Consider the following 12,182-nt stretch of genomic DNA (forward strand, 5'->3'; position numbering starts at 1 on the left):
AGCGGAGCGCCAGTACCTGTCGAAGTTGTCGGCGATGAGCTCAAGACCGAGCACGTCCCCCTTCGTAAGCGCCCACGTACCGCAGTTGTGTAGCAAAATCGGCAAAACGTAGCTGTTGTACAGGCGAACTCTGGTGCGCTCGGAAGTCTGTGAGGTTCGCAGCCATAATGTCCACATTCGGTTGAGGGCAACACGGGCGAGCTGTTTACGGCGCGAGACGTCTTCGGCATCACCAGAAGCGAACCGAGTTTCTTGGTGTTGCGCCATGCTTCCTCTTGGGCGCGGACGTGACGAGTAGGAGTACTGGTTGATGCGCGAGCAACCGTCGTCAGCTCGGTCTTCGACGAGTTCATGGCCAGCGACCAGCGAGCCAAGATCGCTGGGGCTTGGTCTTGGATGAAGGCGGTGGCTTCGACGGTGCGGCACACGAAGTCGGCGTCGTCTGCGTAGACGATCATATCGTCGAGGAATGCACGGCCAACGTCGAGGGAGTCGGCGAGATCGCGTAGAGCAGCTTCTAGGTAGACAATGAACAGAACAGGAGAAAGTGAGTCGCCCTGGGGCGTACCGAGGTTGCTTGTGAACGGGTTCAGCGTGGTCGATCCAGATCGGAGCGACAGCGTTGTGTCCGCGAGCAGGAGCTGGATTAGGCGCGCTTCGTCGTCGTCGAGGAAACTGCGGAGCACGTCCATGAGCTTGGCCCGGTCGATGGTGTCGAAGGCCCGCGACAGGTCGATGTCGAGGATATGATATACCTCGCGATAGCGTTGGACACGTGCTTCTTCTTCTTCTTCTCTGGATGAATCAACAAAGAGAGAGCGAAAGTGCTCTCGCACTAGGTGGTTAGCTCGGTTAGTAGATAGAACTAGTTTACCTTGTTTGTCTCGGATGTGTTGACAGGGGCTCGGCTTGCGAAAAAGTGCACGTGTAGCTTCGTAGACGCGACTCGATGTACTGAGTGACTCGATCACTTCTGCTTGGTGGTCGAGGGCTTGGTTCGCTAGTTCGAGGCAGCGGGTTCTGATGGCATGGAGGATTTCGTTCCGAGTCTTGCGCAGCTGACGAACGTCGGCACTGGTGTTGTTGTAGATTTCAAGGCGTAGCTGCTGCTGGAGGTAGGAAAGTGTTTTTAACTGCGGGTCGGCGAAGCGACCTTTGCTGATAGCCGGCTGGTAGCCGACGGAATCTTCGGCGGACGTGTAGGCGTGGCGGAGAATGCGGTCCCAGCGGTCTTGGGGCGAAGCGGTGTTCAGGGTCTCGGCGTCGTCCTCGGCGTCGTGTTGGAGTGCAGCGGCGAGGCGGCGTTGGTAATCGGTGCGGGCGTCTTCGTCGTAGTAGAGTCGGCTGCGCGCGAGGCGTGTTTCCTCGTCGCGGGCGACGTGGGTCTGGAAGCGGCGTCGGGGGACGTCGCGAAGATTGAAGTCAGCAGTCACTAGCTTGTGATCGGAGATAGTGAGGGTACCGCCCCATGCGTGGGCATTCGTGCAGAGCTTGAGGATGGACGCCGGACTTAGCACGTAGTCGATTTGATTGTAGATGCAGTGTCCGACGCGTCGTTGCGTCCACGTTGTAAGATTCTTGGCACGCTTGCGGAAGAAAGTGTTAGTTGCAGTTAGTCCATGCAATTCACAGAAAGCAGCGAGTAAGTGCCCATTGCGGTTGCGATATCCGCGGGTCCAGTTGTCTACGAAGTGCTCGCCGTCGCGAGGTTGGCCCAGTTTGGCGTTGAAGTCGCCGAGAACAAAGGTGAGGTCGCGCCGGGGGAGCTTGTTGTGTGTCGTAGCGAGGTCAGCGTAGAAGCGGTCGGCTTCCTCAAAGCTGCGGCCCATGTGTGGGGCGTATGCGTTGATGATGTTCATGCGTCCGCTTCGGAGCCGTAGCTGGAGGACACCGATGCGGTCGGAGACGGCCCACGCGCTGGTGACGTAGCGGCGCAGGTGAGGCGCCACCACAAAGCCGACGCCGTAGTGGGGGTTAGTGCATTTCAGGGTGATCAGAGAGTAGTTACCGATGGACTGCGTGGCGTCGGTGCATATCTTCGTCTCTTGGAGGGCAGCAATGTCGACGCGGTACGCCGCGAGGTCTACAGGAAGCGTGTCGAGCTTCTTGCGCTCTGAACCAATGGAGTTCACATTGAACGTACCTAAGCGAAGGAGGCGGGGGGAGACAGATCTCGGGGAGGGTGTTGTGGAAGTAGATGTGAGGGATAGACTTGTTAGAGACTGGCAAATGCTCGAAAGCACTGCCTTAAAGCGACCGGCGAGCATCAAGCCCGTCAGCGCTCCGGGAGGGCGTCACCCCAACCCACCAAAAGTTTGGGCTAGTACAAGCCAAATACAGCGCCAATGATGTTGCCATGCGTTCCTTGACTTACCATTGCCAGCCGATCGCCATGCAACTTCAAATCCCACGAAACCCGATATCGTATTCAACAGGCATATATGCTCGTGTGCACCACACCACCCACCGCTTCCACCCGCTTTGACATGCACACCACCAAGTCTGCTGCCTGATCCGCGTACTTACCCGCCAGCCATGCGCCTCATCACCCACAACCTGCTCATGTGCAACAAGAAGGGCGTCGAGAACGGCTACCCGCTGGCCATCGAAGCCGAGGAGGTGGAGGTGGTGGCCTGCGACTTCCAGGCCGCCTTCGTGCGCAAGATGCTGACCAAGCTGGACTGGAACGCCTTCCTCGCTGGCGCCAAGGCGCTCAAGCTCGCGGACGGTCTGCCGGAGACGCTGCCAAGCGCCGAGGAAGGCGCGACGGACGAAGAGACGCTGCGCAAGATCCACCACGCACTGCTGGAGGTGCACGTGAAGCAGGGCAAGCTCGTGTGTCCGGAGTCCGGCCGCGTGTTCCCCATCCTCGACGGCATCCCCAACATGCTCCTGAACGAGGACGAGGTCTAAGCAGAGCGAGAACTGAGGGCGCGCTGCCCTCTTGATAGATAGATATTCACAAACATGCTCGTTTTCGCCTTGTACGCTGAGCTTGAGCTTGAGCTGTGGTGCCAAAACTAGGTTGATTATTTCCATTGAGCAGTCTTGAAAGCTCTCTTTCTCTATCGGCCTTACATGTGCCGACGAAGACAGAGGCTTTGCAGGTACAAGCCGCGCTTTAAATGACTAAATCTGCAGGCTTCCGGAAGTAATCCGTGCTGTTCTTGGAGTTGTCGTAGCTGGAATCAAGCAGAAGAAATATTGGATTATGATAGGAAACCACAACTCCACGGGTATGTGCATGCATACCGGTCATCATCATCGTCGCTGTTGTTGCGATCGTCCTTGTCCGACGGATCTAGCTGTGCTACTGCCTTAATCCACTGGATACGCATCTCGAAGTCGCCTTCCTTTTGATCGGCGATGGCAAAGCCAACCTGTTAAGATAAAGACAAACAGCAACGATTCGGGTTAGTGACGATGCTGGAGAGCATCATGCGAATGAAGTCTTACGCTTTTTAGCTTCGAGGGATCGAGTTCCGTCTCGTCATCAAGCTTGACGAAACCCTTCGCCGTCAGCAAGAAGTCCCGGAATGGTAGCTATTGCCACAGATGCAATACATAGTCGCTACATTAGGCCAAACAATACAGGACCAAGAAGCGCAACTACGTACAGTAACGTCCACCCACTCGTTGGGAGGGGTCCGGATAAAACCCTACAGCGACAAACAGCTCGATAGTTACTCATAAGGCCATGAAACCAAAACGAATCGACGTTCTAGCTTACCATGTACAAGTTGAAGGGGTTCCAGCTTTCCATTTGCACATTCATGCGGTACTGACGTCCGTCCGTCATAATTCGCATGGTGATTCCTTCGTAGCCATGCAAGAGAAGATCGGACGGCACCGACGCCCGCACAGCGCAGTAGCCACTCCGTACGACGCCCACTTCTGTCGGCTGGCAGTCCATGCTCAATCGCCCAGCAAACACAGCTACTCAACACAATTTAGTCATGCAACCTGTACACACTACGGACGGCAATGTTTCACTCGAACGCACCGGAGGGGACATTGTCTTGGTTCTTGACTGCGTGGATCAACCGCTTCGACTTCACCTCCTCTTCATTTAGATCCTTCTCTTCTGCGCCCTTGTAAAAGCCCCACTTGCACTCCGACAGTCCTACCGAGCACAACAATTGAAAATGGAATCAGTGCTCATCTGCACCACCAGAAGCAGCAATGTCCCCCGCCAGCCAGCTCTACCCAGACAATTGCCTCGCACCTCCAATGGATCTGTCGCTGGACGCCGTCCAGTTGGCCACCGACTCCTTGGCGTTGAACAGGAAAATGTCCTTCTCCGGCTGCAGCTTGAGCTGGAATCCGAGCGCTGCAGCGGGCGACAAGCAACCACAGAGCACCACCGCAGTCAGTACCGATAGAGAAACAGACGTAGTACAGTAGTAAAGCCGCACATTGCTTGGAGCTGAGGATCGTGGCGTTCATAGACGTCAACGCCCTGCGCCATAAGCCCATGGTGATCGCCTGGTTCGCTCTTCCCAACCGATACAGTAGCCAAGTGTGCGGTCACCTGACAGTCGTACCTAGTGGTATATCGATGTACACCACACAACGTACATTTTAAGACTCCTTTTTACGCCCGCGCCGTTTTACGCCTCGTTTTGCCACTTTTCGATTGGAATTGCCGCTCGCGCATCGGGTCGCCATGAGCCTCCACCTGCCCAAGCACCACTGGGGCACCCGGGGCATGGATGCCTACGAGAAGCTGGAATGCATCGGTGCCGGCACCTACGGGTGCGTGTCTGCAGTTTCCGTCGGCGCTTGCTGTCCACCAGCCGTCTTTTAGCCTAATAATGGGCCGTTGTGTGTCGAGCAGCCAAGTGTACATGGCCAAGGACAAGGCGACGGGCGAAGTGGTGGCCATCAAGAAGATCCGCAGTCTCAACGAAGTGCAGGGAGTGAGTTTGCACAGATTTTTAGGCTAGTTACGGTCTGGGGAGGGCTCTAAATGTTGTGAGCTTTTGTATTCCGTAGCTCCCGGTGACGACCATTCGCGAGATCAAAGTGCTCAAGTGTCTGAACCACCCGAACCTCGTGGAGCTCAAGGAAGTGGTGGTCTCGTCCGAGAACGACGACGACGACGGTGAGGGAGGGATACTGTCAGGCTTTGAAGGTCGTGGACATGAGGGCTAAATTGGGTTTGTGGTGCTGTGCTGTGCAGCGGAGTTCACGGACAAGGATGAGCCGCTGGACTACTGCCATGGCTCCATCTACTTGGTGCTAGAGTACCTCGAGCACGACTTGACGGGTCTCATTGACCGCCAGCACCCGTGAGTAGCTTCAGTTTTGGTAGAAGGAAAGGTGCATTATTTTTACAGAGGTTTTTGATGTCACAGCTTCGACGACACGGAGATCAAGTGCCTGATGAAGCAGTTGCTGGACGTCATGCAGTACATGCACTCCATTGACATCATTCACCGGTAAGTTATACTGAGGGTTTATGGCACGGTGCTGTTACCGACGGACAACGCTGACCGGCATTGTTTGTGGACAGCGATATCAAGTGCTCGAATCTGCTGATGACGAGAGATCACTTGCTCAAGGTGGCGGATTTCGGTTTGGCCCGTTCCTTGCGTGGCGATCAGCTTTTCACCAACAAGGTGGTCACGCTGTGGTACCGCCCTCCCGAGCTTCTCCTTGGCGCCACGAGCTATGACGCCAGCATCGACATGTGGAGCATTGGTTGTGTGTTTGCCGAGCTGTACATTGGCCATCCTATCTTCCAGGGCAAGACGGAGTTGGAGCAAATCACGAAAATCTTTGACATTTGCGGCACACCGACTACGGAATCCTGGCCTGATTACAAGTTCCTGACGCACAGCAGTACCTTTGTCCCCGATAAGCCCAAGCCGAAGCGCTTGCGTGAATATTTGATGCGCGAAACTACAGCACGCAAGAGGATATTGCCCAAGGGTGCACTCGAGCTGATCGAAGCTCTCCTTGTTTTGGACCCGGAGCAGCGCTTGACGGCGTCGGATTGCCTCAACGCGCATTACTTCAAGGCTCGACCCTTGCCTCCGAACGACCCAAAGAAGCTCCCTCCCATCACAAACCTCCCACCGTCCCATGAATATCAGACGAAGAAGATCCGTCGCGAACAGGCAAAACAGCTGAATGGTGGTGGTAACAATAGCAATTCGGCAGCCGCCGGTGGTGGTGGCCGTGCCTCACGCCCGAGCAGCCCACCCGGTGCGAGTAGTGGGGTCGCTCGAGACAGAATGCCGCAAAGGATGGTGAAGTGTCTGTGAAAACTGAGATCAAGAGAGAAGAGGATCCTAGTAAAAGAGACGACGCGTGGCATAAGGGCATCGTGCAAGCGGTCGTGGGCACGTTAGGCGAAATCAGCATTTCGTGCGGTGTTTCGCTCTCTATCGTGACTCATCAAATTGCTAGGTCTTTTGAATATACGCGTTAAAGGTCAGAACGGAGATATAGCAAACGCAGATTTGATTGCGCCGTTAAAGAAACGGATTGCTGTCAATGAGTGAGGTAGCGGTTCCGGGACGAAGATGGCGACGGGACGGTCTTTTGAAGCTGAGGTGCAGCACGTCCATCGAACAAGTCAGCAATACGCAGCCGCCAAGAGAGATGCAGGTATTCATGAACGTATTTACCTGCAGAAGTAACGATGGATTCTTGGTTTTGACAATGCTGTTGACCTCCTGAAATCAAGCAAACGGCAAATACCCGCGAGTTAGCAACAGCCAGTTGTTGCTGAGAGGATTGAAAGCACAAAGGCGGCATACATGAAGACGCGTCTGCAGCACTTGAAGACGTGACTTCATGGAGGAGTATAGCGGAACGTAATGTGCTGGCGGATCGTATCCTCCGAAGCGCGCATAAAGTCTACGGAAAGGAGCTCAATGAACTTGTACTCCATGTTCTGGATGAAGTCCAACCGCGCTCGGCCATCCGCCTGCATGAGGTACACTTGCGAGATGATTGTGCGGCTCCTTGATGCAGTTGTTGAGCATACGAATCAACACGTTGGCGTAATCAGCGAAGTCCACCATGAGCTTTTGCTGCTCCTGCATGGCGTGGAAGCTCTCCAGATCGCAAGTGTGTGTATACAGGAAGAACAGGTCACTTTCGGTCGATAGCTCCAGACGAACCACGTGAATGTCGGTGTCACTTCCCTGCAGAGAAAGAAATCGTGTCAACTCGTGTTGAGCTGGAAAAATGCTCTGGCAAACTCACCAGAATCAAGATCTTAACCTTGATCGCCCTGCGTCCCAATTTGCTGCGGAGTATTGTCGGCATCCTATCAATGAGAAAGTGAGCGCGCATGTGTTATTACTTTCGTTTCGGATGAAATTCGGAAGCTTGAACTTTACCTGAATTCGAAGCTCGAACGGTGTTTCTCGGTCGTAGATCACCCGGAACCCGCCAGCTGAAGAAGTATCACCACGCCACTTCAGCAATAACTCGACGCTAGTAGCTCCAGACCTGTGGACGTACCTAAACTCGGATCCAGCTCGTCCGTAGAGCTCACCGGAACATGCGCGTCGCCGTCGGCGCCCACATCAACATACCTCGACGATCCGAGCGAAGAAGAACTCATAGCCATGGTCGTTGCCTGAACGGATGCTGCGAAGACCCCGGACGTCTATTTATCTGTGCTGGCTGCCGAACAAGGCTGACTTCAACCGTTTTGGTTTTGCTACGACAGACACGAAGGGTCGTTGCAGCATGTAGCCCATGCTTGTCATGAACTCGCTAAAAATACGGGTACAGGTTGACCGAATTGGACTTGATGCGCTTCACAAGACTGGGGCATCTCTGCATTGCCGACGCGTGTGGACTTCAAGAAGTTGCGTGCAAGAATTATCGCTCTTAACGTGACATTTTGGAGCTCGTGATGGTATCTCCGGGCAGTGGAGGTAGAAATGGAGAGCTTACATTGTCGACCACTGATCCGGAAAAGCTTCCTATCGGTAATGTTGAGGAGGGTGAGGCTATCACGTTGGACAACTTCGATGAGACCGACGCAATAGCCGATCCCATTCTGGATAGCCCACGCTCCATCGAGGTACGAAGATCGCATGCCAGGATAGCGCGATGCTTATAGACCATTCGCACTCATTTCGTTTTGTATGTTCTCTAGGCATGTCGAATGCTTGGCATCGAGCCTGAGGAGCTCATACAGAGGCCGTTTGAGTATTTTATTCGCTCAGCGAAAAAAGGGAGAGCTGAGGATCGAGAGTTTATTGCTAAACGTGCGGCACGATACGAGAAAAATCGCGAAATACAGCTCCGCAATGTGCGAGCACAACGTCGCGAGCTAATCGAAGCCCAACTGGGAGGAGTTCACAGCAGTATGTCGCTGAGGACACGCAGCTACTGTCGATCGCCTGTGGGAGCTGCTAGACTTAGCTTTGCAGGGTCAAATAACTGTTCCAGTTCACAACACGAATTTACAGTGATTGAACGGGAGAAAAAGGAGCTACGGCGAATTCAGCAACGTCAAGCGCTCGAGATGCAGCAGATGCTGAACTTTGAACTCAAAATGACTGAGCTTCACCAAGAACGCGAGAAAAAGGAGCGCGAACAAAAGCGTCAAGAAGAACTCTTCGCGAAGGAGCGAATACGAAGACAACGAGAAGCAGACGAGCTGCGTCGTCAAAAAGAGATCGAGAGGGCGGAGCAGTATCGATTAGAGCTTGAGTTGGCTCGCAAACAGGCTCAACAGCAACAAGTGGAGACCATGCGTCGCGAGCAGCGCGCCAAACAAGAAGAGGCCCGCAGACATCGTGATGCCCAGCTCAGCGAGAAAGAGCGTCTGCGCCACCAAAAAGAGGCACGAATGCAACACGAGCTTTACCAGCTTGCACAGGAGCGCGAAGCAACTCTAAAGTTACGGGGAATGCAAGAAAGGGAAGAAAAGCTCTTGGAGGACCGTGAGCGCCAACGGCAGGCCAAATCGCAAGAGATGGCCGAAAAGCAGGCACGAAATACCGCACGCATCGCTAATGTATTGCACGAAAAAGACCTGCAACGAAAGACTCAGCTGAGGGAGGCAGCACGTAAACAACAGGAAAGTGAGAACCGTCGTCGTGTATTTGAGGAGGAGCGGAGGGCAAAGGAGGAAGAAGTACGACTTCAGGCACTACGGAAAAAAGAAGAGATCGAAACAGTGCAAAACCAGTTGGCGCTAATAGAGGAGCAGCGGCGAGAACGTCTACGAGAGCAAGAGCAGCAGGCTAAACAACGTTTACTGCAGCGCGAGTGCGAGAAACAGCAACAGCTTGAAGCCCAACAACGCGAGGAAAGACGTTTGGAACGTGAGCGACGTCATGCTTATGAGCGTATGGAAGCCCAGCTACACCAGAAGCGATCCGCAATCCTTCAAAAAACAGAGGAGAAGGCTAAGGTAGCACAGATCGTGCAACGCCAAAAGAATGCTTCCGTACGCGCTCGATTGCAAGAGGCAAAACTGCGTGAAGAAGAGATCCAGACTGCGCTTATGCGCAAGAATAAGCAGGACGAGTATCGCACGAACTTGCTGCTATCGCGCATTGAGAACGACAATCAGCGCACGCAGCAGCTTAAGGAGCAGCGAGCGAACCTTATTCGCCGTCGGCAGCAGATCAAGCAAACTGCAAGTCGCCAGAAGCACGAGATCCTTGAAACCTTCTACAAGATGAAAGTCACGAAGAAATTCGAGCTCCCCAAACACATTGCATCAAGTATTGAGCGCCCGCGGTCGGCCTCAGCGACCATGCTGCATACTCAGTCGTTTACTACAGTTGAAGATCTATCGACGGCGAAATCACGAGATCGAGCGCCAAGAACCAGCAGAAGGCCTACAAGCGCTACGGCTCGGCGTCCACGCAGTGCGGCGTCAACCTCCAGCCGTCGACCTGTCACGAGCCGCGATCACCGCAGCCCGATAGATGATGAGCCTGAACCTCCTCACAGCGCGGACGACATCAAGCAGCCTCACGACGAAACAGACGAGGAGCACCGAACTGCAGCGATCAACGATCTTCGCCGGCAGCAGAACGAGGAGCTGCTGAAGGTTCTTGAGGAAGAGCACCACGCCGAAGAGCAGCGCGAGCATCTGCTGCAGCAAGCAAGCAACGACCGGCGCGAGCGCGTGCGCCTGGAGAAACTGTTCGACAACGAGCGAGCTCTCGCCAGCGAGCGCATCATGCAGCTCACGGACCGCCACGAACGCGCCCTGGCGGCCAAGATGGACGCGCTGACCTAGCACCTACCGACATGGCTACACTCAACTTCAACTTGTACCTCACGTATAAAGTCCCGCAGGTATATGATGTAACGCACACATACAACCTACCGTCCGTCATGGAACCGTCTCTCCTCCCTTCGTCTTTCATTCGCGTTCCGCCCTAGCATAAGGAACCCATCCCATCCACGACGGCGACTTCCGACGGCGACACCACCAGCGGCGGCGCGCGCGGACGCAGCAGCAGCAGGAGCAGCAGCAGCGGCATGTGGCGGCTGCTGGAGCAGGCGGCCAAGAGCGCGTCGGCCAACGCGTCGGGCTACGTGAGCTCCGTGCAGGAGAAGGCGCAGAGTCTGGCGGCCGCCGTGCAGGACGAGGCCGCGACGCTGCTGCACAGCGCCATGGGCGCGGCGCGCGTCGGGCCCGTGGACGATATTCTGTACGAGGAGCTGGCGGACTTCGAGCGGTTCTCGAGCTTCTTCTCGGCCGAGGAGCACACGCACGAGATCGCGCGCGCCATGGCCGAGCACGCCGACGTGCGCGCGCTGCACGACGCCCTGGTGCCGCTGGAGCTGAGCTACGACGAGTTCTGGCGCCGCTACTTCTTCCGCCAGCAGCAGGCGGAGCGGCTGGAGCAGCAGCGGCAGCAGCAGCAGCAGCGCGCGCTCGCGGAGACCAAGCGCCCGCCCGAGGAGAACAACGGCGAGGAAGACGAGGACGAGGACACGGACTCGGTGGACGGCGACTTGGAGCAGCAGCCGGAGCTCAAGCAGCCGCCGCTGTCCCCTCCCATGGGCCAGAAGAGGGACAAGAGCGGCGGCGAGGACCAGGAGGGCGTGTGGCTGCTGCGCGCCGCGAGGGACGCGGAGCGGCGCGCGGCGACCCAGTGGCGCCAGAAGGCCCGGGATCTCCACCACCAGCTGCAGGAAGCTAAGCAGAGCCACGATGAGAAGGAGCAGAAGGCGCTGAAGGAGTGGGAGGAGCAGCTACAGGCGCTCTGTGATACGTACGAGACCAAGATGGCTGCGGCCACGATGCAGATTGACGAGGCCCGCGCGGCGGGATATGACGAGGGCGTGAGGGAGAGTCAGGCGATCGTGGAGAGCGTGCAGCAGAAGGCGGAGGAAGACATGACGCGGCTGAGGATGGAGATCACAGTAGGACGAGGAGCGGCGTCGGAGGACGAGAGAGTGGCGGCATTGACGAAGGAGAAGGAGGAGCTGCAGAAGGCTCTTCAAGCGGCTCGTGAACGCCTCGCTGAGATCGAGAAGCGCGAAGCAGCGCCGGCAGCAGATAAGGCGGGGGCTGGAGCTCTTGCTGAACTGACAAAGGAGAAGGACCTTTGGCGTATGCGTGCTTTGAAGATGAAGAAACTGAAAGACCTAGTGCAGGCCGAGCTCACAACCTTGCGGCAACAGCGTGACGCGGATGCTGCGGCCGCATCAACAGGCACTGATAGTGCTCAAGCTGCCACTGGGTCTGACGACCACAGCAAACTCCAAGCCCGCATGAATGAGCTACAAACGCAGCTAGCAAATGCTTTAGCCGGCGCAGAGTCACGTGCACGCGAAGCGTATGAAAAGGGTATTGAGGCGGGCAAGGCGGACGCTGAGCAACGCACGAAGCAGGAGCGTGACCAGGCATTCCAAGAGGGCTATAAGAAGGGTCAAGCCGAAGCCAAAAGCGAGATGGGCGTGCTCAAGGCCGAACTTGGTATGTTCCGGGCGTTCCACGAAAGTGCGGCCCATTGCGCTGACCACGTTGGTGGTGACACAGAAGGCCTGCTGGATGATTCGCTAGACGACATCTCGCTGGCAGATGGCCAACCTCTCTGTTCACCAACCTCGTCCGTCTCCATATTTACTGACAACGGCAAAACCGACTTCTCCACCCCTGAAGTTCCCAAGTCAACGGATGACTGGGGTGAGTGGTAAATGCGTTGTTGACTCGCGTTTTTGCATGTAGCTAGCTC

At 55.7% G+C, this 12,182-nt stretch overlaps 7 protein-coding genes across 7 annotated transcripts in view; 4 read left to right on the forward strand and 3 right to left on the reverse strand.

The window, feature by feature from the left end:
• IUM83_16831 (Endonuclease Reverse transcriptase) overlaps positions 1–1,859 on the reverse strand; it is a gene marked incomplete at both ends in the record, with an annotated part of 32,889 nt that extends 31,030 nt beyond the window's left edge. The window contains one exon of the mRNA XM_067941743.1: positions 245–1,859. Within this exon, the coding sequence (XP_067794361.1) occupies positions 245–1,859 (1,615 nt within the window). The remainder of the gene's footprint in view (positions 1–244) is intronic.
• A 676-nt stretch (positions 1,860–2,535) lies between these two features.
• On the forward strand, positions 2,536–2,913 carry IUM83_16832 (uncharacterized protein; the record flags this gene model as incomplete). Its single annotated transcript, XM_067941744.1, has 1 exon — positions 2,536–2,913. The coding sequence occupies one exon, from the start codon at positions 2,536–2,538 to the stop codon at positions 2,911–2,913; it is 378 nt and encodes a 125-aa protein (XP_067794362.1).
• Positions 2,914–3,121: 208 nt separating this feature from the next.
• Positions 3,122–4,476, reverse strand: IUM83_16833 (Complex I intermediate-associated protein 30, mitochondrial precursor; the record flags this gene model as incomplete). Its single annotated transcript, XM_067941745.1, has 8 exons — positions 3,122–3,182; positions 3,253–3,380; positions 3,457–3,543; positions 3,618–3,659; positions 3,731–3,936; positions 4,004–4,123; positions 4,226–4,330; positions 4,416–4,476. The coding sequence occupies 8 exons, from the start codon at positions 4,474–4,476 to the stop codon at positions 3,122–3,124; spliced, it is 810 nt and encodes a 269-aa protein (XP_067794363.1).
• Positions 4,477–4,666: 190 nt separating this feature from the next.
• Positions 4,667–6,269, forward strand: IUM83_16834 (CMGC/CDK/CRK7 protein Kinase; the record flags this gene model as incomplete). Its single annotated transcript, XM_067941746.1, has 6 exons — positions 4,667–4,755; positions 4,838–4,919; positions 4,996–5,104; positions 5,183–5,291; positions 5,358–5,441; positions 5,516–6,269. 6 exons carry the CDS (start codon positions 4,667–4,669, stop codon positions 6,267–6,269), a joined length of 1,227 nt encoding a protein of 408 aa, XP_067794356.1.
• Positions 6,270–7,231: 962 nt separating this feature from the next.
• On the reverse strand, positions 7,232–7,588 carry IUM83_16835 (Spindle assembly protein; the record flags this gene model as incomplete). Its single annotated transcript, XM_067941747.1, has 3 exons — positions 7,232–7,282; positions 7,356–7,411; positions 7,480–7,588. The coding sequence occupies 3 exons, from the start codon at positions 7,586–7,588 to the stop codon at positions 7,232–7,234; spliced, it is 216 nt and encodes a 71-aa protein (XP_067794357.1).
• A 291-nt stretch (positions 7,589–7,879) lies between these two features.
• IUM83_16836 (Reticulocyte-binding protein 2 a) lies at positions 7,880–10,231 on the forward strand (the record flags this gene model as incomplete). The annotated part of the gene is made up of 3 exons (XM_067941748.1): positions 7,880–8,050; positions 8,126–8,237; positions 8,442–10,231. 3 exons carry the CDS (start codon positions 7,880–7,882, stop codon positions 10,229–10,231), a joined length of 2,073 nt encoding a protein of 690 aa, XP_067794358.1.
• A 245-nt stretch (positions 10,232–10,476) lies between these two features.
• On the forward strand, positions 10,477–12,144 carry IUM83_16837 (uncharacterized protein; the record flags this gene model as incomplete). The annotated part of the gene is made up of 1 exon (XM_067941749.1): positions 10,477–12,144. The coding sequence occupies one exon, from the start codon at positions 10,477–10,479 to the stop codon at positions 12,142–12,144; it is 1,668 nt and encodes a 555-aa protein (XP_067794359.1).
• Positions 12,145–12,182: the final 38 nt, after the last annotated feature.

This window comes from Phytophthora cinnamomi (genome assembly GCF_018691715.1).
Source record: "Phytophthora cinnamomi strain GKB4 chromosome Unknown Contig25, whole genome shotgun sequence".
Taxonomy (NCBI): Eukaryota; Oomycota; class Peronosporomycetes; order Peronosporales; family Peronosporaceae; genus Phytophthora; species Phytophthora cinnamomi.